The sequence below is a fragment of the Emydura macquarii genome, unplaced genomic scaffold, assembly GCF_026122565.2.
Source record: "Emydura macquarii macquarii isolate MOO-44397 ecotype Brisbane River unplaced genomic scaffold, CSIRO-AGI_Emac_v2 contig_2680, whole genome shotgun sequence".
Lineage (NCBI taxonomy): Eukaryota > Metazoa > Chordata > Testudines > Chelidae > Emydura > Emydura macquarii.
This window is the reverse complement of record NW_027132817.1, coordinates 628,483-656,404: the sequence shown is the minus strand read 5'-3', so window position 1 is coordinate 656,404 and position 27,922 is coordinate 628,483. Positions and strand designations below refer to the sequence as shown.

Genomic DNA, 27,922 nt, shown 5'->3' with positions numbered 1-27,922 from the left:
ATTTAAACACTCTGAATAGACGTGGCTTTCTGCACTATCCGTCTCCTCAGGCTCAAAGTCATCTGGATCTTGGGTTAACTGGTCGGTGTCCTCATCAGAAGTGGAAGGGCGTGTTAGGATGATTCGAGGTATCTTGGGTAAAATAGAAATCATTTCAGAGAAAAGGGATGAGAGTTCAAAAACAGGAAAGCACAAGAAAACAAAATTATATTGAATGAAAAGCGAACACAGCCGATGAATAAAATAACTAATGCAATTAAAATGTGCAACAGATATGAGCAATACAGCAGAGATCTGTGGCAGATGAAAGTGTATGAAGAATAAACTTACCTAACATACCTTTTACAAAATCCATGCACTTGAAAGCAAGGAAATGAGTTATTAAGAACCTCATAAATCTTTCATTCTCAACAAAACAAACAAAACAATATTCTTATTAGGTATCAGGAAGTGCACACTTCATCATAACACAAAGTCCCTTAACTCTGATACATTAATTATTTGGGTTTGAAAAATATATTATTTTGATTTTAAAGTATTTGTATTTTCTTTTAAGGGATACATTTAAAAAAAGGGGGGGAAGTGTTAATCAATGTAACAATTAATATATTATTTGTCACATGACTAAATAATTTTGGTAAAGTACTTATAACTGATGTGCTTTGAGAATTGTTGAGTGTGATTTAATTTTATTTAATAATTATCAATTTTTATTAATAGGTAAGTACATGACATTGTGATTGATAGTAAAATTATGACTGTATATGGATTTTTATTTGAGGCTGATGAATGTTTTATTTTATATATATTTATAAATATTATATTTTATATATTTTCGTAGACTATAGAAAGAATACTTAATGGGTTTTGTGCTTTAAGATAGAATAGTAAAGGATATAGCTTGGGAAAAGGGCTGGAAGGACCTGATAAGGGCTGTCTGGGCACCAGCACAGCACAAATAGAGGACAAACATAAAAACAAAAGCTGACCAGAACTGACCACACCCAGCTAAATAACACTTGAAAGTGCCTATAAGTCAGGATGCCTCAGCAGAAATGCTCACTGATCATGATACTGACCCAAAAGTGACACTGTTCACTGATTGGTTAAGCTGACTGCAAAAGTGACACTGTTCACTAATTGGTTACATACTGATAGCAAAAGTGACACCGTTCACAGGTTGGTTACATACTGATTAAGCGCATCAGTTTGGTGATCAGCCTGAGAGTATTTAAACCCCCAAAAGTGAGTGGCACTTCGGACTGCAGCCCGCTGGGATCCTCGATAGCTGGACTGAGCCCTTCTATGAACCAGCGGCATCCACGGGACGGCTAACACTTATCATAGTCGACTCAGCCAAAAGGGCTTAAGGAGAGAAGCGCTTTTGGTAACGTATGAAAGTAGCACTTGCTTTAAGATAACAAACGAACATCTATCTATCTGTCTGTGAAAAGTAACTAGGATTTTACAAACGACCATCTGTTTGTAAATAACAGAGTTTACAAGCGAATATCTGTCTGTAAACATAAATGACCAATAATAGAATTGTGTATTATGAGAAATGATTGCATGCATAGAAAAATATTAGGCCTTTGTATCCTTCTTTGGTTTCATGTTTGTATTGTTTACATTTATGCTCTTTATTTAATATTAATGACTAAATAAATGAGCCATATTTCTTCAGTTAAAGCCCTATTCGTATTCTTGTTCAGTCATCCCCGCCCCTTGGCTGAGGCAACTCCTCTGCTTCCAGAGACCCACACTCCTTTCAGGCCGCTCTGAGTCCACGATTTTTATATATTATTCTTTTATATATTTTATATATTCTTTCTCAAAAAGAAACATAGATATATATAGTTGTGTTTCTTTTTGAGAAAGGTGTGTGTATGTTTAAATTTTGAGAGTACTGATGAAAGTAGTAGTTATTGTGGATAAGATTTAAGGTTGCTTAATTGTGTTGGACTGTGCATTTCTTTATGCTTGATAAGAATGACATGCTTGTTAATTATGTTGGTAGAATACAATTTATCATATCCTTAACCATTCATTTCCTTGCTCTTAATTGTTTCGTTTTTGTAGACTGTGTGGTAGGTAAGTGCACAGATGTCACTTAGCAACTTCAACCATGAACTAAAAAATTAGGTTTTGGTTTTAGGAATTTCCCAAGTAATTTTTGGTTCATTGTTTTTTCCCGTCCTCTCTTACATCTTAACATCTTAATTAACCTAAGCAAAAGGAAAAAATTAAAGACCCAGTGTTTGAAATTTTTTTTAAAATGTGATAAAGAGGTCACCATATTTAATTAATAGTGAGTGAGGTGCTAGACAACCTGAGAAGAGCTCCTGAGGAGATGTGCCTCATTCAGTACACCTTGAGAAAAGATGTATGTTCACTACATAGATGAATTAGTTTTGCATCCAAACATAGAACCACCTACCTTAACAGTGAATGTTGGCATAAGGTGCTATACATCAAAACCAAGACTAGAACCCAAGTTGCTTTGTTCTACACCTAACATCCAATCCAGTAGACCTCAGATGGCCTAACAGAGATTTGTACTAATGTGAATGAGAGGCACTGTGGGCTAGTGGGAAAGATTTAGGCTTCTCCTTCAGAGATCTCAGTGGCAAAAAAAAATTATTTATATTATTGTAGCTCCAAAGAGCCCCAGTCCTGGATCAGGATCCCATTGTGCTAGGTGCTGTACAAACACAGAACAAAAAGACAAAAAGTTTCCGTCTCAAAAGCTTACAATCTAACTCTAAGACAAGAGACAACAGATGAATACAGACAGACTGATGGGGGAGTACAAAGAAGCAATGGTCAGCATATAGGCCATGATCTCAGCACACCAGCAGCCTAACTGTTGTAAGATTTTTGTAGGCATCAAAGCAAAGGGAAGTTTTAAGGAGGGATCTGAAGGAGGATGATGAGTTTGTTTTGCAGATGTTTACAGGAAGTTCTTCTCTGGCATGGGAGGCAGCAGTGGGAGAAAGCATGAAGGTGCTTGTTTGAAATTTTAACAAGTGAGCAATGGAGGCTGGCACCATGGGCTGATCAGATTCAGGAGTCAATAGCTCAATAGTCAGTGACAGAGGATAAGTAGGGACAGGATAGGCTGCAAAGGGCCTGGTAAGTGGACACAAATTGCTTATGGTTGCCAACGATAGATAAGAGAGATGGAGGGTTGCAAAGAGAGGGGTGACATGGTCAAAGTGACAGGCTAGGAAAATGATATTTGCAGCAGCATACTGAATGAATATGAGTGGGACAAGACTGCATTTAGCAAGGCCAGAAAGAAAGATGTTGGAATAATTGAGATGAAAGTTGATGAAAGCCTGACTGAGGGTTTTAGCTGTGTGGATAGATAGGAAAGGCCATATCTTAGAGATGTTATGCAAAGACTCTGTATGACTTAAACATAGCCTGGATGTGAGGATCCGGAGGGAAGTCTAACACCCAAGTTAAATGCCTGAGTGACAGGCAGAAAGGTGGTGTTGTCCACAGTGACTGAGAAAAGAAGTACCAGGGAGGCTTGTGTGTGGGGATTAAGAACTGTTTTAGCCCTGTTGATCTTGAGCTGATGGCTAGACATCTAGAAGGAGATGTCAGAATCATGTCTAGTTTTCAAATAAAGCAATTTCTTAAACATTTTAGTAGCCCTGCTTTTGAAATCTGCATTTTACATGAGCCAATGTCAAATGTAACTATGCTTCAAATATCGTGATGTAATTTGATTTCATTGGGCAGGTTGAGACACAAAAAATTAGATGTTTTGAAAAAATGTCTAGAAGGAGCCAATTTTATGTCTTTCAATCACAAAAAGTGCTTACTTCATTTAATCAAAAATGTCAAAATATTCTCGTTGTCAGTGAGCTGGAACTAAAAAATTAAATGTTGCCCTTAAACAACCTTCAATTCAAGAGACATCACTCATTTCAGTCTTAATCTCATCCCACATTCGGGCTTTGGCAAGCTGACAGGTAAGGACCTGGACAGAGTTGCAGTTTTAACTCTGGAAGGACTATGCCTTCTCCATAGTATAACACATACCTAGAGTGCCAAGACTGGAAAACAGGGTTACTTACCAGTAAACTGATATTCTTCGAGATGTGTTGCTCAGGTCCATTCCACTATAGGTGAGTGCACGCCACCATGCACGGTTCCCGGAACATTTTTCCCCTTAGCAGACCCCGTAGGGCTGGCTCTGGTGCCCCCTGGAGTCCCACGCGCATGCCGCAGTATATTAGGCACTGCTGGCCCTACGCCCCCTCAGTCCCTTCTTTCTGCCAATTCCGGCAGCAGGGACGGGGGGGGTGAGTTGTGGAATGGACATAAGCAACACATCTCGAAGAACATCAGTTACTGGTAAATAACCTTGTTTTCGTCTTTGAGTGATTGCTCATGTCCATTCCACTATAGGTGACTAACAAGCAATACCTTGGAGGTGGGTAGCAGTTACCAGTGAGCTGCCCTCAGCACAGCTCTGCCAAATCCCATGTCCTCTCTCGCCTGCGGGATCATGCACACTAGGTGAATAGCCCTCAGCTCCTTCACTTTGATGTGTAGGCACCTGTCCTCCCCCGACCAGAGCCCCTGAGTGCTCAGGTTGGTGCTGATGTGGGCTCCCCATCCCACATCCGAGGCGTCAGAGATTAGGGTGACCGACGGGACCAGTTCCCTGAATGGAACACCCTTCAACACTGCCCTGGGAGACCTCCACCAGTCTAGGGAGGCTAAGATGGGCGGGGGAACTGTGACCACCCAATTCATTGGGTGTCTGCTCGGCACATACATTGAGACCAACCACGCCTGAAGCTGCCTGAGCCTCAGGAGAGCTAGTCTCACTACGTATGTGCAGGCCGCTATGTGGCCTAACAGCTGTAGGCAGTGCCTGGCTGTTGTTGTGGGGCATCGGTGCAGCTGGGAGATGATAGAGACCATCACCTCGAAATGTGGCTGAGGCAGGAAGGCTCTGGCCTGAGTAGCGTCCAGGGTGGCCCCAATTAATTCTATGCATTGCACTGGAGTTAGTGTGGACTTCTGCTTGTTTATGAGCAGTCCCAGCCCACTGCACGTGTCTTTGTTCTTTGTTTTATTGTCTTTGTTACTATAGACAGAGATAAGCACTTAATAGAAGTAAATATATATAATAAAACAGTCCATTAAAAGACACAAATCTTTAACTTAAGTAAAATTTACCAGGAAATGTCATCCTAAATACAGATCCCCTGCCTGCCGAAGGGATGCACCCCTAGAGGGTCCCTCCATGGGGTCTGACTCCTCATCCAAGGAGCGGTGTCTATGGGCCTTCTCTTGTGTCGGGGGTATGGACTGTACCCCAGTTGACAGGGTGGATTGGGGCCCTGGTCCCATCTGGATGCCCCATGGTGCCCAGTAAGGCCATTGTTGCAGCCATTGTCCCTGGGGCCAAACCGAGGCTGAATGTGCCACCGGCTGTCCCAACGACTGTCCGCCCTGTGGGACCCCGAGCCACTAGACTGGTGGTGACATGGCCATCCTCGGCCCCGGGGGCCGTGCCGAGCCGGGGACCGTCCTCTCGACGTCTCCGATGTGGAGAATGACGAGGACCACTTCCAATCGCCACGAGTGGTGCTGACAGACGGAGGCACGCTCTGAAGAGCTCTCAGTACCAGAGCCCCATCTCAGTACAGAGGACTTGTGGTGCCACTTGCCCCTTGGTGATCGAGACCAGCACCACTCCAAACTCCGCAGTGCCACGCCTGACTCTAGCAACCGGGTTCTGTGTCGGGGACTGCGTGGTGTGGGGTCTTTGTATGGTGACCGGATTCCGCGCCACCTCAGTGCAGTCAAACCCTTCGGTGCCAAGTCCCCCGACAGTGTCCAGGTCCTGCGCCGCCTCAGTGCAGGCGAACTCCTCGGTGCCCGGGATCTAGAGCAGGAGGTGTTTGAGCACTGCCTGGTGGACTTTGACCAGTGCCGCCTCTTGCCTTGCGCTCCTCCGGTGCTGGGGACCAACGTCGGTGCTGAGAGGGAGACTCCACATCTTGAGTCAAAGCAGGCCAGCTCGACGATGCCAACCTGGAGTGACTGCTGGGGGAGCATTCTTGCTCTACCCTCAGTGGCCGCCTGGTGGGTGACTTTGCTCCCTGTACCAGGGATCTCCACCGCCCTTTGGGGGACCCAACATGGGCTTGCCCCGGGACACCAGCCCCTTCTCCCTCAGTAGAGGGCAGGGAGGAAGTGGAATAGGCAAGGCCAACAAGGTTCTTGCTGCCTGAAAAGCCTCCAGTGTCGCCGGCGCCAGCAGGGGCACTCTCCCACTTCCAGGAGTCAGGGGAGGCTCCCTGCTCAGAGATGCAGGCACCGGAGAAGGCTCGACATGGCCAGTGTATCTCCGCACTTGACCCTGCCTGTACCAACAGCGCAGGGGAGTGTCAGCACTCCACACACTGTCTATTCTTCTTCGGCACCAAGGATGTTGCTCGGTGCCGAGTCGAGCCCGGTGCCAGCAGTACACTCTACACCAAGGTGATGCTCGGTGCCGAGGTGGAGTGGGACAGCTCGGACACTGGGCGAGCACTACCTCCATAAGCAGGGCTTTTAACCGGATCTCTCAGTCCTTCTGAGTCCACAGTTTAAAAGCCCTGCAGATCTTACATTTATCTTTCCTGTGCTCTTCCCGCAGGCACTTAAGGCACCAATTGTGGGGGTCGCTGAGCGGGAAAGCCTTCCTGCAGGAGGCACACAGCTTAAATTCAGGTGACCGGGGCATGGCCTGGCCACTCTAAGTCCCTCAGGGACTTCTTATGTAACAAACAAACACTTAACAACACTTAACAACTACTTAAAACTAACTAAAGTATTTCGAACAACAAAGAGTTCAACGAAGTGGAATAGTACTTGCAGAGAGCAAAGCGAGTTCCAGCAACCATCACGGGCAGAAAGAAGGAACTGAGGGGGCGTAGGTCTGGCAGTGCTTCATAGATACCGTGGCATGCGCATGGGACTCCAGGGGGCACCAGAGCCAACCCTACGGGGTCTGCTAAGGGGAAAAGAGTTCCGGTAACCGTGCACAGTGGCGTGCACTCGCCTATAGAGGAATGGACATGAGCAATCACTCCAAGAAGAACACTGAGCTTTTAGTTCCAAAAACACAGGCCTCTACCGTTTTGAGTGAAAGCAGGTAGCACACTTATGAGTAGAAAGATTTTTCTCAGACACCTCCCGTTATTATGACACAGGCCACCTTGCTTCTCATTCTTGATTCCACAACATCACTATGGCAACCACAGCCATTGCCTCTATGAAAAAGTAGCATCAGGAAGTTATTTCATGTGTTTTTTAGCTGTCTCTGCATGCAGTTTTGCAGCTGGGGAAAAAAAGTCATCACCATGTGATCAGCCAACTCTATACAGACTATATTAAATCACTTTGCAGACCAATACGGGTCCAAGGACTAGAGTTTGGGGACTTGTGAGCCACAGGAAGAGAGAGCACAGTCAGCTGTCATCTACAGAAATTCCTTTATATTCTTTCTAAGCACCACCAGCTAGCATAAGGGAGCATGTTCTCACACTCAGTACTGCAGCTACTGAAGGGATACCAGTGAGTTTCTTCTTCAGGTGAGAAGGGGTTTATCTTGCCCAATTGCAGCCCAGACTGTAAGGAAAGGTCTATAGTCTGCCACAGTGCCTCCTCTCCTGTCCACCTAGTTTCTGCTTGTCTCTCTAGTCATTCTGTTTCCTGAACCCCATGCTAGGCCTTACCATATATTTCCCCAATCTTTTTGTCCATCACACCCTTAACCTTCCATTGTTTCATTGCATGCTAACTTTCCATACAGTGGTGAATGTTGCTATGTCTAACGGAGTATTTAATGCCATTGTTGGAACTGACCGGTAGGCATTGATGATGAAATAATTCTTACGCCAGTGTAAATCTAGAGTAACCTCAGTGAAGTTAATGGAGTTGCCCCTATGTAAACAGAATTGAGTAACAGGAAACTCAAGCGTCCTTCTTCTATCCTGGTACTCTTGCCCAAATGACAGAAGTCATTGACCTATTTTCTTTGTGAAAAACTGAGGTAAAGAATTCTTTTATTTTCCCCGGTCCCAGAAGAATCTTTATTTGAACCTAACCTTTTGTTCCAGAGGGGTGGCTGCGTTAGTCTGTATACAGCAAAAACAACTTGAATTCTGTAGCACTTTAAAGACAAACAATTTTAATTTCAGTAGGCATAAGCTTTCGTGAGCCTCAGCTCACTTCCTCAGATGCAGTTGATAGAAATGATACAGCAAAACAGGAAACATAGAAAATATATAGAAGGCAACATGTACATATCCAAGGGCATAGATAACAATGGGGAAGCTGGGTACTTGAGGCTTGATGACAACCATTGAGTAGGAGGTGAGAATGGGTCGTCAGAGCAAATTACTTCTTGTAATGAGATAGCCATTCCATTCCATTGTCTTCCTTTCATGATCCATCTTTGCTTTTCTTATCATTTGTTTGATTCTTGATTTTCATTATATTTTTCTATCTTGCTTTCAAATCCTCATCTTCATCTAATGCTTTATACATTTCAGATTTACAAGTCTTTCTTACCCTTATTGCCTTTTTGAAATTTCTATGCTCTTCTTTGTTGACTTTAGCTTCACTTTATTTAGAAGGCAAGCATTGCTTTTTGGGTTATTTTTAAGATGTATATTTTAATACATACATCTCGCTTCCTCTTGGTATCATTTCCATTGCTCTACCCCATTTGGTTTTATTCAATGTTCCCTGAATTGTTCCAAAATGTTCCTTGCTGAAAGTCAAAGTCTCCCGTTTCTTACTCTACTGTCATGAAATAATTATTATTATTGTAATAGCACCAAGGCATCAATTCAAAGCCCATAAATGTATATAAAAATATATTTTCAGGAGAAAAGTGTGAGTTACAATTTGAAACAGATTATTTGTTATTTTTGCTCTTCTTCTGAAAATATATTTCCATGTTATTCAAAAGTAAATTTCACATCATTTCTATTTCTATTATGTTTTATAGAAAGAATTTGCCCTACACCAAATTAACTGTTTGTAGGACTTAATTTTTTCTATTTCTGCTGTTCACTTACTTCTTACATTTCTCTCTGCTTGAACAATGAAGAGACAAGTCAGTTTCACTTTTGTTTATAGTTGCATCTGGTCAGTTTTATACTACCTCACTTGCAATGCAATGCATACAATTTCCTTCCTATCTCATAATAAAACGTGTGCTGACTGTGGTCATAGCACCCTCTAAAAGAAGCCATTTGTTGGGTATGATCTAATCACTCTCAAAAACTAAACAAAAAAAACTAGCTCATCATCTTAATTTCTCTCTCACAAAAACTGCATCTTTCCTACTGATCTCCTCTCTAGTTAAATTTCCATAACTAGTGCCCTTAGCAGTAACAGAGAGCAAGTGAAATCCTGGCCCCACTGAAATCAGTATGACTGGGATTTCACTAAAGATTCCTATCTGCTTTCTTGGCACTTTCTTGTCCCTCTCACCTTCTCACATCACGAGTTTCTAGTAGGCAGTCTCTCACAAGAATCACTCATTCCCTGCTCATTGACACCGTCTGCTGGTGCACTGTGTATTCCTTCATTTACTGAGTAGAGAAGACGTGTAGTGGAGTCATCATAAGTCTGACTCTGACTATTCTCCCACCGCCAACTCTCTCACTCCGTGTATGAACCACTTGTTGCCAAAGTATAGCAGAGAGATTTGGTCTAGAACATGAAATCAAATCCTTTTGAGTTCTCTGGTTTAATCAAAACCAGAGCACTCAAAAGGAACTCAGAGTATTAGAGTGAAAGCTGCAGAATAATAAACCCCAATATCTGCAGTTGCAAGGTACTCAAAAGAGAGAGAGATTTAGGGTGCTAATGGAGGTGGGCCCAGAAAAGCCACATAGACCTGATTCTGATCTCACGTGAGTCTCTCTATTGACAACAAGCTAGTTACTCCTGTTCTACACTGGTGTAAGTGAGATCAGAATCCACTCCTTGATCTCACTTGTACCAAATTAAAATTCTCTGTTTAGGACCTTTTCTTAAAAAAAAAAAATTTTAAAAATCGATATGTTCTCAGGTTCATCCACTGCACAAGTGAGAGACAATATTCAAATGCATTTCACTATGGGATCTTAATTTGAGGAACAAAACTTTACTAAGAGTCTGGAAATAGTTTTGACATTGTGGGAAGATAGAACTCTCATTCGGCTGGTTCCATTTGAATACTGTTTATATGTTGCTTCTTGGCTTCTGTATAGAGATGAAGGCTATCTAAAATCTATGTCCATAAATTTGATTCAAACAGCCTAAAGAAAATACCTTCCGCTTTATCAGTATCACCCTTGGATGTGCCACCCAGAACTAAATACACTACTGTTTTTCAGTGCTGGTCTCACCAGAACTGCACAGAAAACAAATGGTTACTGGTTCACCAGGCATCATGACATGACGTCTTTGTGTATATAAACCACATTTCATTGATCTTTTTGGTCACTAGTTTTCCCATTTGAATCTCATTTTATTCCCTGCCCGTGTTTCCATCTTAACCATCCACCTCACCAGCCTTTGTAATATATCTCTGCCCTTTTTCATACTTAAAACCCATTTCTAATTTAGTGTCTTCCATAGATTTAATTAACAGGCTGTTTGCTTACTCTTCCAAGTCATGGAAAACATTAAATGAGATTGAATTTAATTCCAGTCCCTGCAACATTTCACTAGAGGCCAAATCCAAAGTCCAATAAAACCAATGGAAAGACTTGCATTGATTTCAATGGGCTTTGGATCAGGTCTTAAGTACTTTCCCATGTCTTTTAACACAGCTGATTATCATTAGGTTGCATGACAGCTGAACATACCTCCTGATACTATCATGCTAGGAGCATTTGGAGAGTACTACCAGCACCTTAACGAAGTCATCCAGAAGCAATAGGTCAAAGAGAGAAAGTAGAGATCCAGGCCAGCCAGCACTAGCTGAGTGGGGGATAGGAGGAGCCAGGCTGGCAATCAGTAACCAAAAGAAGATGAGAGCAGCCAGGGCAGATAAACAGGATGGGAAAGGGGCATTTGGACTGGCTGGTGGTAGATGAAGTTGGAAAGGTGGGAATTTTTAATCCCCATTTCAGACAAGCTAATTTTTAATAAGCTTAAGAAAACAGGAACAAGGTCAGATCAATTTACTTAAATAAAACTTTCTTTAAAAAAGTTTGTTTCAGCAGGGATACAACTCCCCACTTTTCTTTCTACTGAAACAATGGTGGTACTAGCACCTGAGACAGGAACATGTTTTAGAGAGATTTGTTTTAAACAGAACACACCTCCCTAGATCAGAACTTTTGGTTTGTGTGTGAAAAGTATTGACAAGTTCAAATCTAGATTAATATTGTTTTCTAATTAGCACTGATGAAGGCAATAATGGTTAAACTTTAACAAAAGTAAAACAGCGTTACACACCTGACTCATCAGAGATTGAAAATGTGTATTTTACTGTGTATACACCAGCAAAAGTTTGGATTGGTATCTATATCCATAACAGATATTGTAGTTAAATTTCTTTACTCTGAGTGAATGAAAGAGGTCATTCCTACTAATCCCTGAGAAAACTAATTACATATAGCTCTTTTTTAAAATAATAATATTTTTTATCAGAAGATGTGTCAGAGAATTGTAGTAGTGAATGTATTTATCAGCTTTCCCATGAGTTAGATAATACTGACATCTGCTGGCTTTTAAATTAATGTAATAAAGTGACAGTTAAATAAATACAAGGCAGACGGCACAACCATCTCTCTGAGAGAAAACAAAGAAAACACAAGTTAAAGATACAAGAATGCAAATACTTTGCCTCAGTTTTTAATGAGGTTAATGAAAAGTTTAGGGATAGTGGCAGGTGGGGCAATGGGTTTGAGGCTTGGGAGATAGAAATTACCACATCCAAAGTAGAAGCCAAACTTGAACTGCTTAATGGGACTAAATCGGGTGAGCCTGGATAATCTCCATCCAAGGATATTAAAGGAACTAGCACATGAAATTGCAAGCCCATTAGCAAGGATTTTTAATGAATCTGTAAACTCAGTGGTTGTACCGTATGACTGGAGAATTGCTAACATAGTTTCTAATTTGAAGAGAGGGAAAAAAAGTGATCCAGGTAATTACAGGCCTGTTAGTTTGACCTCAGTAGTATGCAAGGTGTTGGAAAAAATTTTGAAAGAGAAAGTAGTTAAGGACATCGAGGCTAACGGTAATTGGGACAACATACAACATGGCTTTACAAAAGATAGATCATGCCAGAACAACCTGATCTCCTTTTTAAAGATAACAGATTTTTTTAGACAAAGGGAATGCAGTGGCTCTAATTTACCTAGATTTCAGTAAGGCATTTGATACGGTTCCACATGGGGAATTATTAGCTACATTGGAAAAGATGGTGATTAATGTGAAAATTGAAAGATGGATAAGGAACTGGTTAAAGAGGAGACGACAACGGGTCATACTGAAAGGTGAACTGTCAGGCTGGAGGGAGGTTACTAGTGGAGTTCCTTAGGGATCAGTCTTCAGACCAATCTTATTTAACCTTTTTATTACTGACCTTGTCACAAAAAGTGGGAGTATGCTAATAAAGTTTGTGGATGATACAAAGTTGGGAGGTATTGCTAATACAGAGAAAGACCAGGATATCATACAAGAAGATCCAGATGATCTTGTAAACTGGAATAATAGAAATAGGATGAAATTTAATAGTGGAAAGTGCAAGGTCATGCATTTAGGGACTAATAACAAGAACTTTTGCTATAACCTGGGGATGCATCAGTTAGAAGTGACAGAGGAAGAGAAGGACCTGGGTGTATTGGTTGATCACCAATGTGATGTGGCCATGAAAAAAGCTAATGTGGTCCTAGGATGCATCAGGTGAGGTATTTCCAGTAGAGATAGGGAGTTGTTAGTACCGTTATACAAGGCATTGGTCAGACCTCAGTTCTGGTCTCCCATGTTTAAGAAAGATTAATTAAAACTGGAACAGGTGCAGAGAAGGGCTACTAGGATGATCCGAGGAATGGAAAAACCTGCCTTATGAGAGGAGACTCAAAGAGCTTGGCTGTTTAGCCTAACCAAAAGAAGGCTGAGGGGAGATATGATTGCTCTCTATAAATACATCAAAGCGATAAATACCAGGGAAGCAGAGGAGTTATTTAAGTTCAGCACCAATGTGGACACAAGAATAAATGGATATAAACTGGCCATCAGGAAGTTTAGACTTGAAATTAGATGAAGGTTCTAACCATCAGGGGAGTGAAGTTCTGGAACAGCCTTCCCAGAGGAACCATGGGGGCAAGAAACCTAGCTGGCTTCAAGACTGAGCTTGATAAGTTTTATGGAAGGGATGGTATGATGGTACAGTCTAATTTGGCAGTTGACTGATCTTAGATTACTAGTGGTAAATATGTCCAATGGCCTGTGAAGGGGTGTTAGGCAGGTTGGGTTCTGAGTTACTACAGATAATTCTTTCTGGGTATCTGGTTGGTGAGCCTTGCCCAAATGCTCAGGGTTTAACTGATCGCCATATTTGGGGTTGGGAAGGAATTTTCCCCCAGAGCAGATTGGCATAGACCCTGTGGGGTTTTCACCTTCCTCTGTAGCATGGAGCACAGGTCACTTGCTGGTGGATTCTCTGTACCTGGAAGTCTTTAAATTACATGAGGACTTCAATAACTCAGTCTCAGGTTAGGGGTCTATTACAGGAGTGGTGGGTGAAGTTCTGTGGCCTGTGTAATTCAAAAGGAGCTTTGCCTATTGGGATAAAGTTAATAACTGTGTTGTTTGAGCACTTACAGGGCTGGCATAATAGATTAGACAGACAAAATAGGCAGACATTATAGTCTGTTCCAGATTTTCAAACGTATCAAGCACACAACTGCATACAAAATACATATGAAACTGCACAGCTAAATGTATACATGCAATATGATTTCCTTCTCTATAGTAGTTTTAAAACATGTTTGTTAAAATGTTCCAGTTGACATGTATTTTTTAAATAGACAAGCTCTAAATGTTTCAACTTTATCTCCATGTTCAACAGTTTGCTTTTCCATTGAAAGAAAAAGCCTTAGCCTTAAAATGAGCTGATTGTGTGTTGAAGAAATATATCAAACTTCAAAAGACAGCCAAGACAGGCAAATAAAAGTGTGAATTCATTCCAGTCAGAGAGATATGAAAGAGAAGCAAACTCCTCAAGCAAAGAACAAAATAAGAACAAAATAAAAGAGAGGCATAAACCCTTCCAATGCCCTTGGGAACATCCTTGCAGACTCTTTTTTCTACTGTGCTTTTCTGAATCTTCTAGTGTTTGATTTTTTTTGAGACAAGGTTAAGGATTTAGTGCTTCTCTCTGTTACTTTTTTTTAAACTAAATCATGATATAATTAAGAAGAGATGGATCCCACTTTAAATATTTTATATATTTCCCCAATTATGTTGTGGTTTTTTAAATTGTATATTTCCTATGTTGTTGGAGGCAGAGGAGTCAAGCTTAAAAGAGAATTGTATTTTCTCCCCATTCTTCTCCTTAGTTGCTACTAGTATAATATCCCCTCTCCTCCAAGGAACAAATTAAAAACAAGGAAGCTGAAATTAGAGAAAAATGCATAGGCTCAGATTTAGCAAAAGGCAAAAATGATGGAGAAAGACAAATGTGTTCCCTTATTCTCCCATTACATTCACAACCCCCTTTGACCACAGCAGGTTTAGATGTTGTTCGAGATGTTGCTGATGTCTTCACTCCAGCTCCCTCATCTTCTGACATATCGTTCAATATGGTTTTGTCTGACATTTCATCACCCTAGGTCCATCACTGTGATTTGAAGCGAGCTTATCTACAAAGGAAACGGTTAATCACAGTAAAGCCAGGATGTGAATTTACTGTGAACTAGCTACTCCAATACTGATTCCTCACATGGACACTATTACTGAGCACTAAAAGTGCCCTTGAGTGGTTTAGCTTGGTACGCTTTAAAGTGTACTTTTAGTGTGCAGTACATTTGTCCACACAGAGAATTAGTTCAAGCACTTTAAATTCACCCCCTAGCTTGCTGCTCACTAACTTCCTATACAGAAGAGCCTTAGAATCAAAGTTAGCAACATATGATGCTGAAATATCAGACAAAACCATATTGAGTGATATGCCCTAAATTAGATTCAGGAGGACTTGAGTCTCCACTGTCTTTCATCTTGTGTAATTATCCATGGCCTGATCCTACAAAGCAGTTAAGAACATGCATGGCTTTTCTCACATGAATTGCCAAATTGACTTCCTGGGGACTATTCACATGAGCAAACTATGTTTGTGCCTAAGTGCTTTGTAGGATTGGGTCCTTCCACCTGTGCAAAGTGGATGTAAAGTGCAACCAAATCAGAATGTTTGCATCTTGCACACACTTTCAGAGGTGTAAATGATGAGACAAGAGGCAAGGCTGTTGAGAAGCAGACCTTGTAATCTCTAAAATTACCTCATTAGAAGGGAATGTTAAAAAACTGATCTGACAGCACTAAGGACCACGTAGGTGTTTTTGATCAATGATCATACAATTCTTCATATACAACTTTAGGGTCTGAAAATAATATCAAATCATATAATGTCAGGATAATAGGTTACTCAGAGCATTCACTCTGAAAATTTCATTTGTTTAAAACAATTTTAGGAGAAAAGTTTGAGCTATCTTTGAAGATGATTAAAGCATTCTGTATTCCATTTAAATTGTCTGTTTTGTCTTCTGCTTCTTTGAGCTGAACATTCAATTACTTTTTTTTCAATAAATGACAAAGATGAGGTGATGTCTCAAGTACGGAGAGGAAAATTTATCACATTTCAGTAAAAAATTTACATTTTCCTGCTATAGCAAAAATTACTAAGAAGAATGGAAAGAAATTATTGATGCTTACATCTGAGTTTTTAATCAGTCCTGCATCAGGACATTTTCTTGCAAAGCCTGGATTAATTGTAGATGAAAAAGATACGTCCATTTTGATTCTAATTAATTTAAAAATTTTCTTGGATCATGTCTGAGCCATGTGAATGAAAGACAGAGTGATGAATGCCTACATTAACCAGCCCAACTGATGGAGGGCTGCAAATTGAGGGGCAGACCCACTAATTGGGATATGTACACCCAGGGCTTTTCACACCAGGGCTTTTTTGCATTGCCTCCCCCAGAAGGAGAACTTTACTCTGCACACTCATTGGTCAGTGCCACCCTCTTTGGGGGTGTGCTGACCAACTCAAGGATCTCTGGGAAAGCAGTGGTTATGAACATCCTTTACCCACCACCATTCTTCTGCAGGTTGAGAGAGAATGCGCAAGCCCCTAGAATAGCCAATAGTTTCGTAGTTAGGGCATTTATCTGGGCTGTGGGAAATTCAGGTTCAAGGCCCAGCTATGCCTGATTCAGACCAGGGACTTAAAGCTGGGTCTCCTACACCCCAGGTGTGTCCTGATCACCAGACTGTGGTATTCTGGGGTGGGTCTTGCACAGTCTCTCCTGTTGGAGCAGTTCCACTTTGTATAAATAATGAAATATTCATGGCGTGACAGACAGACTGATTCTATGGCCCAGCAGTTAGGACACTCACTTGAATGCAGGTGACCCAGGTTCAAGTCCCTGCCCTGATCTCTGTTTCATCCTGACGAGGAATGGGAATTTTTTTTAAATTTCCAAAGATGGAAACAATGTTTCGCAAGATGGAAAAAATGTTTCCCCTCCAGCTCTGTTAAACAATAAGGTGTGATTGATGATTGCAATGCCTGAGGGGGAGAGAAGGAAAGACACCTATGGGAATAGATGCCCCACTCTCCTTTAAATACTTGTAGGCTTCTTTGAAAATCAGCCATAATTAGCAATTATCAATTACTATTAATAAACCACATACAAAACTACACCAGAGGAAACATGGGAAATTTGCAGGTTTCAGAGAGAAAGATAAGGAGAATTAATTGTAAAGGACACTGATGAGATATTACATGACAGGACTTAGAAATGATATTAAGTCCAAACAGTCTGGTAATATTAAGGATAGGTCAATATTAATATAGGTCAAAAGTTGCAACAAAGATTGACCAGAAAAGAAGGAGGACATGCTGAAGCACTTCAGAAGAGAAGGAGAGGTGATGCGGATAACTTTTGGTATTGGAGACAGTCCACTGGAAGTGAAAACTCAGAGTTGGAGAACAAGGTGTGATTTCCTTTAAACTGAGGAGCAACTGTCTAGTCTCTAGAAACAGTAGCAGATACTGAAGACTGAGAGAAATAAAATAGCAGAAAATTGTGTTCTTAGAGAAAGCCAGGCAGTGCAAGTGGATCAGGGTCAATGCAGAAGCAGCAACTATTACTCCAGGAGGAAAAAGAGAAAGATGGGGAAGATAAAGAAATAGAATCAGATAAAAAGCATGCAGAATCCAAGAGAGCATAGTAAAGGGCAAGCCTGAGTGATGTGGTCCTGTTGGAAATATGTGAAGTCAGGATTGGCCCTGGAAGCACAGAGCTCCACAGTTAGCAATCTGAGTCCCGTGCCATTAGGGTATTTTTTGGTCTTTTGGCTTCTCACGACTTGGGTGCACACAGCTGGCACTGAAATGACTACATCAGTTTTAATTCAAGCCTTTTTGGAAGTCTGAGTGTGGACACTCTTACGTGGATTCAGAGCGTCTTATTTTTATTTAGTTTAAATTAGTAAGGAATCAACTTAAGATAACTCAAACTAAGACACTTTTATTCTGAAACAAGAATGTCCCCACAGACTTACCCCAATATAAAAAAGGATGCGAATTAAAACTGATGCTGTCATTTTGCTGTGTGCCAGTAATTTTGTGGATAGCTATGAAAAGTTTGTAAAGTTTGGCAATTAAAACTCTATTTAATTGTAATTTAAGTTTATGTGACTGTAAATTTCAAAAGTTAAACTGATCAATCACAAATTTTTAAAAAAGGTTAGTCTGTTTCTAATTTTTCCTTTGAAAAAACAGTGAGTCAGAGTGAAAGAGCTTTTCTTGTTTGTCCAACTAATTACTGATAATTCAAAGTGGCATTAAATCTGAAAGCTGGCATTTAAGCATCTAGATTTTGGACTAGATAAAATTCAAATGAGCCTTTCAAAACAATCTGGAACAACCGACTCTTTGAAGAATGGAAGACCAGAGAGGAGAAATTGAATCTATGGAGACATCTTTTGTCATGGCAATGATAACATCTGTGGAGACATTATTAAGGAGATAAAAGAGGCCAGGCAGGTTGGTGAAAGAAAAGAAGTTATTATTGATAATAAAAAGGAGAGGTTTTCCTGATTAAAACACACACAGACGTGTTTTATTCCTGAATTTATAACTGAATAAATGTAGAGGAAGATGTTCCTCTCTGTTTTTGAGGCATGATCAGAAATACAGGGGAGAAGAATACTCTGCTAAGGCCGGAGATAACATTATAATGTTATGCCCTAGATCTTTAATAAGAGGAAGATTCTAGCCCACCAGAGCTTTAGTTAGGACCATCTGCATCATCTAGTCCACCACTCTGAATACCAAAAGTCTTTTCTCCCCATGTATTGACCCAATGCTGCAGTCTCTCTCAGGGTAAACAGGAGCTTTGCCTGAGTAAAAACTGAGTAAGAACATAACATGACAGATTGACTAGATCCAAAGTCAACTGGAAAACATTCCCCAGGATACAGAGTGTTGTATACTGCCCTGAGCCAAAGGCACGGTAATATGCACAAATCAACATAAAGACTTCTGTGAATAAGTCTCTTGCAGAGAGGCATTTATGAAGATTTCAATGTAAAGGTTTCTCTGCAGAAAACACCATGTACTGAAGCATCTCAGCACCCAGAACAGCTCTGGCTGGTTGGCTCCTTCTTCAGCATCAGCAGCAGCAGAGTTGAGCTCTTTTGGAAATTTGATCCTGATTATGGCTGCTTAAGTACTTGATAATCTGGACCCCAGTTCAGTGTTCCTTTTATTATTCAACTTTTTTTTCTTTTTTTTTTTTTTTGCTTAATTCACATTTTTTGCTAATGTTCCATGTTGGAATGCCATGGCAGCATTTATAACACATAGCTCACAAAACATCTGTGAAAAAATTGCTGTCTGTTAACTGAATTCACCATCTTCACTTACTGTTATGACGTGGTTTACTGTCTGGAATGGGCTGCTTTTAGCTGGTGCTTCAACAGGACCAGAATCAGGTGTGTTTGGTTCTAAAAGGATGGATCCCTTAGGGGAAAAAAAAAGCATAAAATGACCACCTTTATTTTCTGGGTACTGCTAAAATAAAAGATGACTAACTCACTCAGATCAGTTTAAACAGCGACTAGACCCATTGTCATGTAGGATTTCACAAGGGTAAATTCAAACAGGGTACAGTAATTCCTCTCTCACTGTTCTCTAATTCACTAAATATATGTGTTTGAGTTTTTGAAAAGGTCAGAACACTAAAAACTTTTAAAACACAAAGCCAAGTGACAATTTTAGTCTCTTGAACATAGACATGTCCTGTGGTCAAAACATTAAAACTCCCTTATTAACATATTTTAAAGTATTTAATTCCTTTTCATCTTGCAAAAAAGTGAAATCTTTTCCCATATTCTTTAAATATATTAATTGTTCTGCTAATGGTGCCATCTTGTGGCACACACAGAAAATGCAGATACTTGTAGAATCAGCAGCATATTTGAGAAGGAATGTCTTCCCTTTTTGGTTCTTGATTTTACACGCTCAGCAACTGAACAGTATTTAATAGCTAATACGTGCTGAGCAACTCTGTGGGTTCTAAGGTATTATTACTACATGGGGCCATACTGCACCACTGATTTTTTTACGCAGAACTTTCTATTGATTTCAATCAAGAATTCTACTTCAAGATTGAGGGCACAGTAGGGCCGATAGTGATTAGAAAAGTGGATTTATTTTGCAGATAATCTGATGATATGAAATATATATGGATAATTTAATGTTTCTTTCAAATTTTCAGTTTGCCAAAATCCAACTTTTTTCAGGTAATAATAGTCCTTTATTCAAAAGAAAGTTTGTATTCAGACAATGGAAAAGTCGTATAACATTTAACAGAGAATTATAACCTTTCCCAAGAATTTTTCAACCAGTCTGTAGAATTCAACTACAAGAATATAATCCTCCATTAAATTCTACAGGGTAGTTTTAAATATTCAAGAGAAAGAATATAATGCTGTTAAATTCTATAATTTCTTGGAGTAATTTCTCTAGAATCCTGTTTCATTTTTATACATCCTTATTTTTTTTTGTATCCCTATCAAATTCTCTAGGACTTTTCTATAAAAGTAGGCTTTGTAGATCATGCATTATATCCCTAAAGTAGACAGCTTAATATATATACAGTAATCTTTACTGAATCTACTTTGATTCACCAAGAAACATGTCAGAATAAATAGTATTAACTCTAGTAACAACAACAATAGAGTGCTAGCAACAATACTAAAAGACTACTAGTTTGAGAACAATAGCTGAGGAATAGGTGTTAGGGAATAGTAGCACCAGTCAGGGGGTCACATTCATCCCAAGTTAGCCCTGGCAAGCCACTAACCATTAATAAAGGCACTGCATTTTCAGATTCATTTTAAGGGCATTCTTTTTTCTTTATGAATTAGTCATTAAAGATCAGAATATTTTGTTATACACTTAGAAAGTATAAGATCTGAAAAATACACAGTAAATAATGAGAGTTAGCACAGAAGTCAAGGATGTCATTTCATTAATGATTTTCATATTGAAACAAGAAATGATTCCAAACTGCAAAATCCAAATCTGGAGTCAAAATTCCAAAATCTGAGATATTCAGATTAAGGATTTTGGTTCAAGTGCATCATAGAAAGTCAGATTAAACAAGTGTTTATATGACCCTGTGGTGGATGAGGGGGGGAATTCGATCACTCACATAAGAAAATACAGCATTAACAGATCAAGCTTTCTACCTCCAGCACTTTGTCTCCTGTTTGTACCCCAGCCAAGTCTGCTGGGCCATCTTTGGCCACCCGTGCAATTAAGATTGCCTGGTAACATAAAACACAAATTTTAGATCCAACAGAGTTTATCCCATTGCTCTGGGATGTTAAAAAGTTCTCAGGCAGCAACTGATTTTCAAAACCTGTCACTCAGCTGCCTCTAAATAAATAGAAGCTAAATGACTTAATCGGCACAGCAACAGAAAAATAAAACCACTCAATGCTGACTGACACAAACAGCAATGAACAAAAGTCATTAACAGTTTACCCAGTGCCATGAGGGACATATTTGAGAATAAGGATTTCAGTGATGATAAACTGAGAAAAGACAAGAACTAGTCAAAAAGGGGTTAGTGTGAATGAGTAGGTGGGATGGAAGCTGCATTAATGTGTGGGCTGCAAATGGAGTTATCTTGAATTCAGGTGGAAAATAACCAATGGGATTTCAGCTGTGAGGCCTTCTTCAGGAACTAACCGTTCACATGATGCTTTCTTGCAAAGATCATTACTCAAAGAGGCGTCACAGTCGAAAAGCTATCACCAACTTCAACGTCAGTTTGGGAGGCAAATATAGTACAACCCTTTGGTTCCCCTTGTCAACTGTTTTACTAAGATTATAGCATTACACTGATTAAAACTTCGAAAAGAAAACAGCTAAAAAGGCTAGCATCCAAAAATTGCTTTTTCCCCCTCTTTCTGAAAGGTTACTTGGTAAATAAAAAGGCTAGCATCCAAAAATTGCTTTTTCCCCCTCTTTCTGAAAGGTTACTTGGTAAATGTTGGAGTAATGAAATGCACCTCATCATTTTCTTTATATGGAGATGAGCCCTTTCCACCAGCAATGCTAATACCAAGAGTCCCCATTTGACTGCACACAGTAATGGTTATCTGCAAGAGAATTATAGTTAATAACAAGTGGCCTGATTAATCAAACAGCACCCCGTACATTACACAGGCAACACTACTGTAATTCCCATTCTGTATACAAACATTCTGCCTAATTCAATGCAAAGAAAAAGGGTGTTTATGGTATAGTAATATGGTGTTTATGCTGCAGCCCAGAAGCACAAAGAAACGGCATTTCCAGATTTGGTTTTAAAGCCATGCAAAGACAATTCTGGAAGCTTACAGGTTCTCATCATGGGCCTGATTTTGTCACCCTTGTCTACAGAGTACCTCACTCTGTGATCAGTCCCGTGGCTTTTAAGAAGACTATTTATGGAGTCAGGTACTACTGAATGGATGAAAACCTAGTCCTATTGAAAGCAATGGCAAAACTCCCATAGACTTCAACGAGGAGAAGATTCCACCCAACGTGAAATAGCTAGTGCTATTCATTGTATTCTGATCATCAGGTATCCATTTGAGACCCTCCTTGACACAATGTAGAAAGGCAATAAGCCGGTCCCTGGCATCACAAAGCTTGAGAAGCACGGCCCTAGAGCAACCTGGAAGCATGCAGCTCCTTCTCTGTCTACTCCAGGGGAAGTGCACCTAGGTATGAATGCCATGCCTAGGGCTGTGGTCAAACCATGATCTAACCTTCCCTGTCTCCCCTCCACCCACCCACACAGTAGTTTTTTCTGTAAATCCATGGCCCAATTTTGCAATTCCCACTCATAACACTAGTCCTTGCTCAACTGAACATTCCCATCAGCTTCAATGAGATATTCCAGTAAGCAAGGCCTGTACAAACAGGTAAGGGTCTGTGAGGCTGTGAGTCATTAAGGCCCAAATGTTCACAAGTAACCACTGGTTTTGGGTGCCCAGCTTGAGACATCTTGTGATTGATCTTCATAGATGCGGAGCACCCACAGTTCCCATGGACTTCACTTAGACTTGCGAGTGTGCAGCACTTCTGACAAATCAGTCCAAGGTTTCTGACGCTGGGCATCCAAAAATTAAGGCACCCAAAAGAGCAGCTGTTTTTGAAAAGTTTGGCTACAAATAACTAAGCATGTGGGTCAACCCCTGTTCCTACTGAAACCAATGGGAGCAGGAATGGACTCCTGACAACATTTATGAATATAATGCAAGTCAGATGAGGATATTTCTTGTTTTTACATGTCACACTTAAAGACTGTCTTCCTTTAAATTCAAAGTTTCTTGTATAAACCAAGATTCATAGAACTGGATAGGATTAAAGCCACATCAGTGAGGTGATGCATTACCTTTAATGGTGGCTGTGTCACATCTGCAGCTCTTGGAACCTGCTCTTTCGTTTCCTCTGGAAACCTGTTGCTCTCTGTTGGAAAGCTGCCTGCTGTTGAGGCAGAACTCTGTGGCTTGTTGTTAGCCTCTGGAAAAGGTTTCAATTTAGTTGCTGCTTTGTGCTTTTCCTGAAGAGCTGTTCTAGTGTTTCTTTGGTCTTTAATGTTATCATCAGTATCAAAAAGACTGCCAGAAAACTTGGATATAGGCTCCTGCTTGTTAGGGAAAAAAGAGAAAGAAAACAACAGAAATGTAAATACCTAATTACTGTCTAGCAGTCTAGACATTATATTCAGTAAAATTAGAGTCATTTTTCTCGGTCACATTGGTGTAGATTGGGGGTAACTCCACTGAAGACACTGGACCTAACTGTGTCCCCAAAAATAATGTGCAAAGAGGACCCTCCGTACAGCTGCCTCTGTGGGACCACCTCCAAATTCTCAAAATCTGTGGAGAATGCAGTTTGGGATTGACAAGCCACAGGAGGGGACTGGGTAAGGGTGAAGGTGGGCAGTGGGTGTACTCTTCTTGGCAGGGTTGAGGCCTCCATCTGCTCTGAACCCATGGAGATAAGGTCATTCAGCCTGGGACTGGATTACCTGATATGTAGAACCTACTCTGCAGTGGGAATCCTCCATTAAGGGAGTAGGGGGCAGCTGGAATCCTTGGTACAACAGCTACCGTGGCGCCAGGCTGCCAGGAAATGTGAATGGGGCAGTGGAGACAAATGCATGGCGCAGAGGCAAAGGGCCTCCATGCAGACGACCTTATATCTCCTGTGGATCCCCAGAGATCTGTGTAGTAACCCCAGGATCCATGAGCAAGTGGTGATCCAACCCACTGTTTTGAGCTCAAGCTACAAGAAGTAGTGAAGAAGAACATAAATATAAACTACCCACATAAAACACACCAAATAATTAATTCAGGCTGAGCAGATGCTTGAGAAAGGTCTGGTTTCAAAGAACACAGATTTCCCAGTCTTCACAGATGCATTTTAATTTTCTTGATACTATTTTTATTAGAGAGGCATTAGCAAGCTGGCTAACCAAATCCCAGCCACTCTCTTCTAACTTGGCTCATATTTACAGGTTTCATATTTGTATACAGCTGCTTTTTTCTTTCTAACTTGGCAGCTAAAGGTTTGGATAAGATCTTTTGACTTCTGCATCCTTTACACCTTTAGCTGGAAGTAAAATGATTTCATATACATATGGTGCATGAACAACGGGGCCTGCACTTCAGCCTCCCTTTCTAAAGTTTCAGTGCTTAATGCAAAGCAAGACCATAGGCCTAATCATGCCATCTTTCCTTGAGCATTAATTTTCCTTTCCTCCTGGGCATTAATTTTTAAGGCTAGATTTTGGCTTTTCCACAAACCCTGTGGATGGGGTTTGGAGCAGCAGCACCAGCCAGGAGAAGAACAGGTAAGGGATTCTGGCTCCATGGCACAAATACCTCACTACTTCCTTTTGATTCAAGGGGTAGAAGTTAGCTGCTGGTCTGTACCAGAAGCAAATTACAGCAAGCTCAGCTCTTCTGGTCAGTGATTTAAGGGGGAAGAGCCAAGTCTCTGCCTACATGCTTCAGGGGTAGGAATTGCTTGCGCACTATGTGGGGCATAAGAGGAGTTCTTATATGAGTGAGTACACCAAGTCACAATCTAGCTTTTGGATAGCACTGGTCATGGATTTATATACTGATTTTCATAAGGACTGTACTGAATGCAGTGTTAGCCGAATAACCTCTCTTTACTCAATTCAAAGCACTTCAGACTTCTATAGCTTCTCCACACTAGCATTTGTATGGATATAACTAATTAACCTGAGGTCCCTTGTCTCTGGAATTCACTCTCCATTCCCCTCCTCCTTCTCCTCCCATAGTCTAAACCCACTGATCTTCATGCTGAATGGCCCACTTAGCTAGAACTGAGGATCTGTAGGGTTAGGGATTTCTCAGGAAACAGAGGCTATTTCGTTTTTTCATTGATAGCCAGATTTTTATTTTTTTTTAAGTGTTGGTTAGGGGCTCTGCTCCTGAGTGGTTTTGTTTTAGATAATTGTTAAGGCTCCTAAAATCTGGGAGAGGCATTTGCCTAAATGTATTTCCATCAAAAGAAATACACAAAACACAAACAGGAACATTGAAACTGTGGATTACAACAGCAACCAGTCCAGTTCAAGAAGCTACAACTCCTTTCTAACCAGGAGGATCCAGATGTTAATCTACTTAGAAATTTAACCAGTTGAAAAATTTATATATATATTTTTAATCGGCTATATTACATCTGTGAGATTGTAAGGGAAGCTACTTACATCCTCATCAGGATCTTCCAATTCCTCTGCTTCTTGCTCAGGACTGATTCTCCCTTCCTTCCATTTTTCATTGGCTGGGCTGAATTTGTACAGACTGCCCCCATGAAAACTTTCCCTTCCCTTTAATGAGGCCCAGCGAGAACCCTGCGAGCTCCAGTTATGGCCGCTGTAGAGCTTAGGAGACTTGGGAAGCCACTTAACAGAGTCCTGGTGAGGAAGAATAAAACAAAATGACGGGCAATGAATACGTTTTAAAAATGTGACTGTATTACAGCCAATATCTACCTAGTAGGGAGATGGTCTGGCAAGTATGGTTGAGTGTGTCATCACCAAAAAGGTTTGTTGGCTTACATGGAGGTAAGCATTGCACCTAGGAAAGCGTCTTTAGTCCAACAGAGACATTTAAGGTATGTCTACCCTGCAATGGAAGGTATGATTTGCACCAGTTTTAATCTAGCTAAACACACTGAAAGCTGAAGCCCATGCCACCATGTCTTCGCGCTGGTTTTATCTGTGCTAGCTAGATTAAAGATAGCACAAACACACGTTCCTGACCTGGAAAATCATGCTTTCAACTGCAGTGTAGATGTACCCTTAGGGAGCAAATAGGCTTTACTGGTGGCGTGGGGCATGATCTGAAGGCCATTGAAATCAGTGGGCATTGAATCAGGCCCACATTCAGCATCTTAAAGAAGGAGCTTGCTGCTCATACTCATAAACCTAATTCACAATATTGTCTGTGATGGCACCATGGGATGGCTTTTATACCGCTCTGTTAAAACCAATAGTATGAGAGAGCTGTTACTGTTTTTCCCCACCTCTTGTATTAAGAATCCCAGCTATAGTTAAGTTTTTGCTTTCGCTATCCTTGAATGAAGTGTTTTATTTTAAAAGCATTGCCAACAAAAGATAAGAAACATGAAATTCATATATATTTTTTTTAAGTTCTCTGATATCCAAAACACTGTGAAAAAACTAAGGAGAAAAGAAAAGAGGTAACTTCGAGAGCCACATAGCACCCTATTATAATGTACGGTGTAGCATTTTAATCCAGTTTTCACAACATGTGGACCTCTCATTAAAGCTATACAAAAATAGTCATCACTTTTACCCACCCAAATTTACACATTTCATATTACTTTGCATTTGTCCTTTTATTGAATTTTATCCTATTTATTTCAGACCATTTCTCCAGTTTGCCAAAACCATCTTGGAATCTAAGACCATCTTGGAATCTAATCTCATCCTCCAAAGCACTTGCAACCCTTCCCATCTTGGTATCATCCACAAACTTTATAAGTATCCTCTCTATGCCGTTGTCCAAATCATTTATGAAGATATTAAATAGAACTGGACCCAGGACAAATACCTGTGGGATCCCACTCTATATGGCCTTCCAGCTTGACTGTGAATCATTAATAACTGGTTTCAGAATATGGTTTCTCAACCAGTTGTGCACCATTTACTAGGTTCCTCTAGGCTATATTTCCCTAATTTGCTTATGAGAAGATAATGAGTCACAGTATCAAAAGCCTTATTAAAGTCGAGATATAACAGATCTATTGCTTGTTAACCTGTGATAGAAGGATATTCGGTTGATTTGACATGATTTATTTTTGACAAATCTATGTGGACTGTTACCTATCACCTTATTATCTTCTAGGTGCTTACAAACTGATTGTTTGATTATTTGCTCCATTATCTTTCTGGGTACTGAAGTTAAGTTGACTGGTCTGTAATTCCTTGGGTTGTCCTTATTCCCCTTTTTGATAGATAGTTACTATATTTGACCTTTTCCAGTCTTCTGGGATCTCTCCCATCGTCCACAAGTTCTCAAAGTTAATTGTTAATGGCTCAGAGAATACTTAAAGAATTGGTTGAAGGTGATCTAAGATTTATTTTGTCAGGTCCTGCCAATTTCAAGACATCTAACTTGGACTCCAGCAGAGGTTTCCATCCCATTCATACTACACAAATTATTTGTGATGAATTCAGTCCATCTTCTGAATGTATCCATGAGTCACAGAGCAAAATGTAAAATAAAATAAATGTGTGTGTGCATACACAGACACATACATGTCAATGAGAACAAAGAGATGGAGGACAGTTCTAGACAAGACAAACTTCAGAAAAGGCTGCCTCAAAAACATTCCATCCTCAACACATGGTGGCACTCATGCTGTTTAACCTGATGTTGATTCAAATGGTTGATAACAAATGGTTTTCTTCTTATTTCTTTTGTGTTTTTAATGCAGCATCATTATTTCACGAGACTTTGCACATACACAAATTACTGGTGTCAGCACAACAGATAGTGCAATCTGTATTGTACAATAATAAAGCAATCGATGACAATA

General features: G+C 40.4%; 1 protein-coding gene across 1 annotated transcript; it reads right to left on the bottom strand.

Annotated features, from left to right (window-relative positions):
• Positions 1-40: 40 nt before the first annotated feature.
• LOC137164623 (uncharacterized) lies at positions 41-27,385 on the bottom strand. Its single transcript, XM_067565527.1, has 8 exons — positions 27,347-27,385; positions 25,566-25,772; positions 23,214-23,465; positions 21,841-21,930; positions 21,013-21,090; positions 19,184-19,279; positions 331-358; positions 41-132 (listed from the first exon to the last, which is right to left on the bottom strand). The coding sequence occupies exons 1-8, from the start codon at positions 27,383-27,385 to the stop codon at positions 95-97; spliced, it is 828 nt and encodes a 275-aa protein (XP_067421628.1). The 3' UTR covers positions 41-94.
• Positions 27,386-27,922: the final 537 nt, after the last annotated feature.

Coding starts and splice junctions, on each gene's coding strand:
- LOC137164623 (XM_067565527.1), bottom strand. CDS start 27,385: ATGGGAGAGATCCCAGAAGACTGGAAAAGGTCAAATATA. Junction 21,091..21,840: donor CATATAAAGAAAATGATGAG/GTGCATTTCATT, acceptor TTATGTTACCAG/GCAATCTTAATTGCACGGGT. Junction 19,280..21,012: donor CAGGAGACAAAGTGCTGGAG/GTAGAAAGCTTG, acceptor TTTTCCCCTAAG/GGATCCATCCTTTTAGAACC.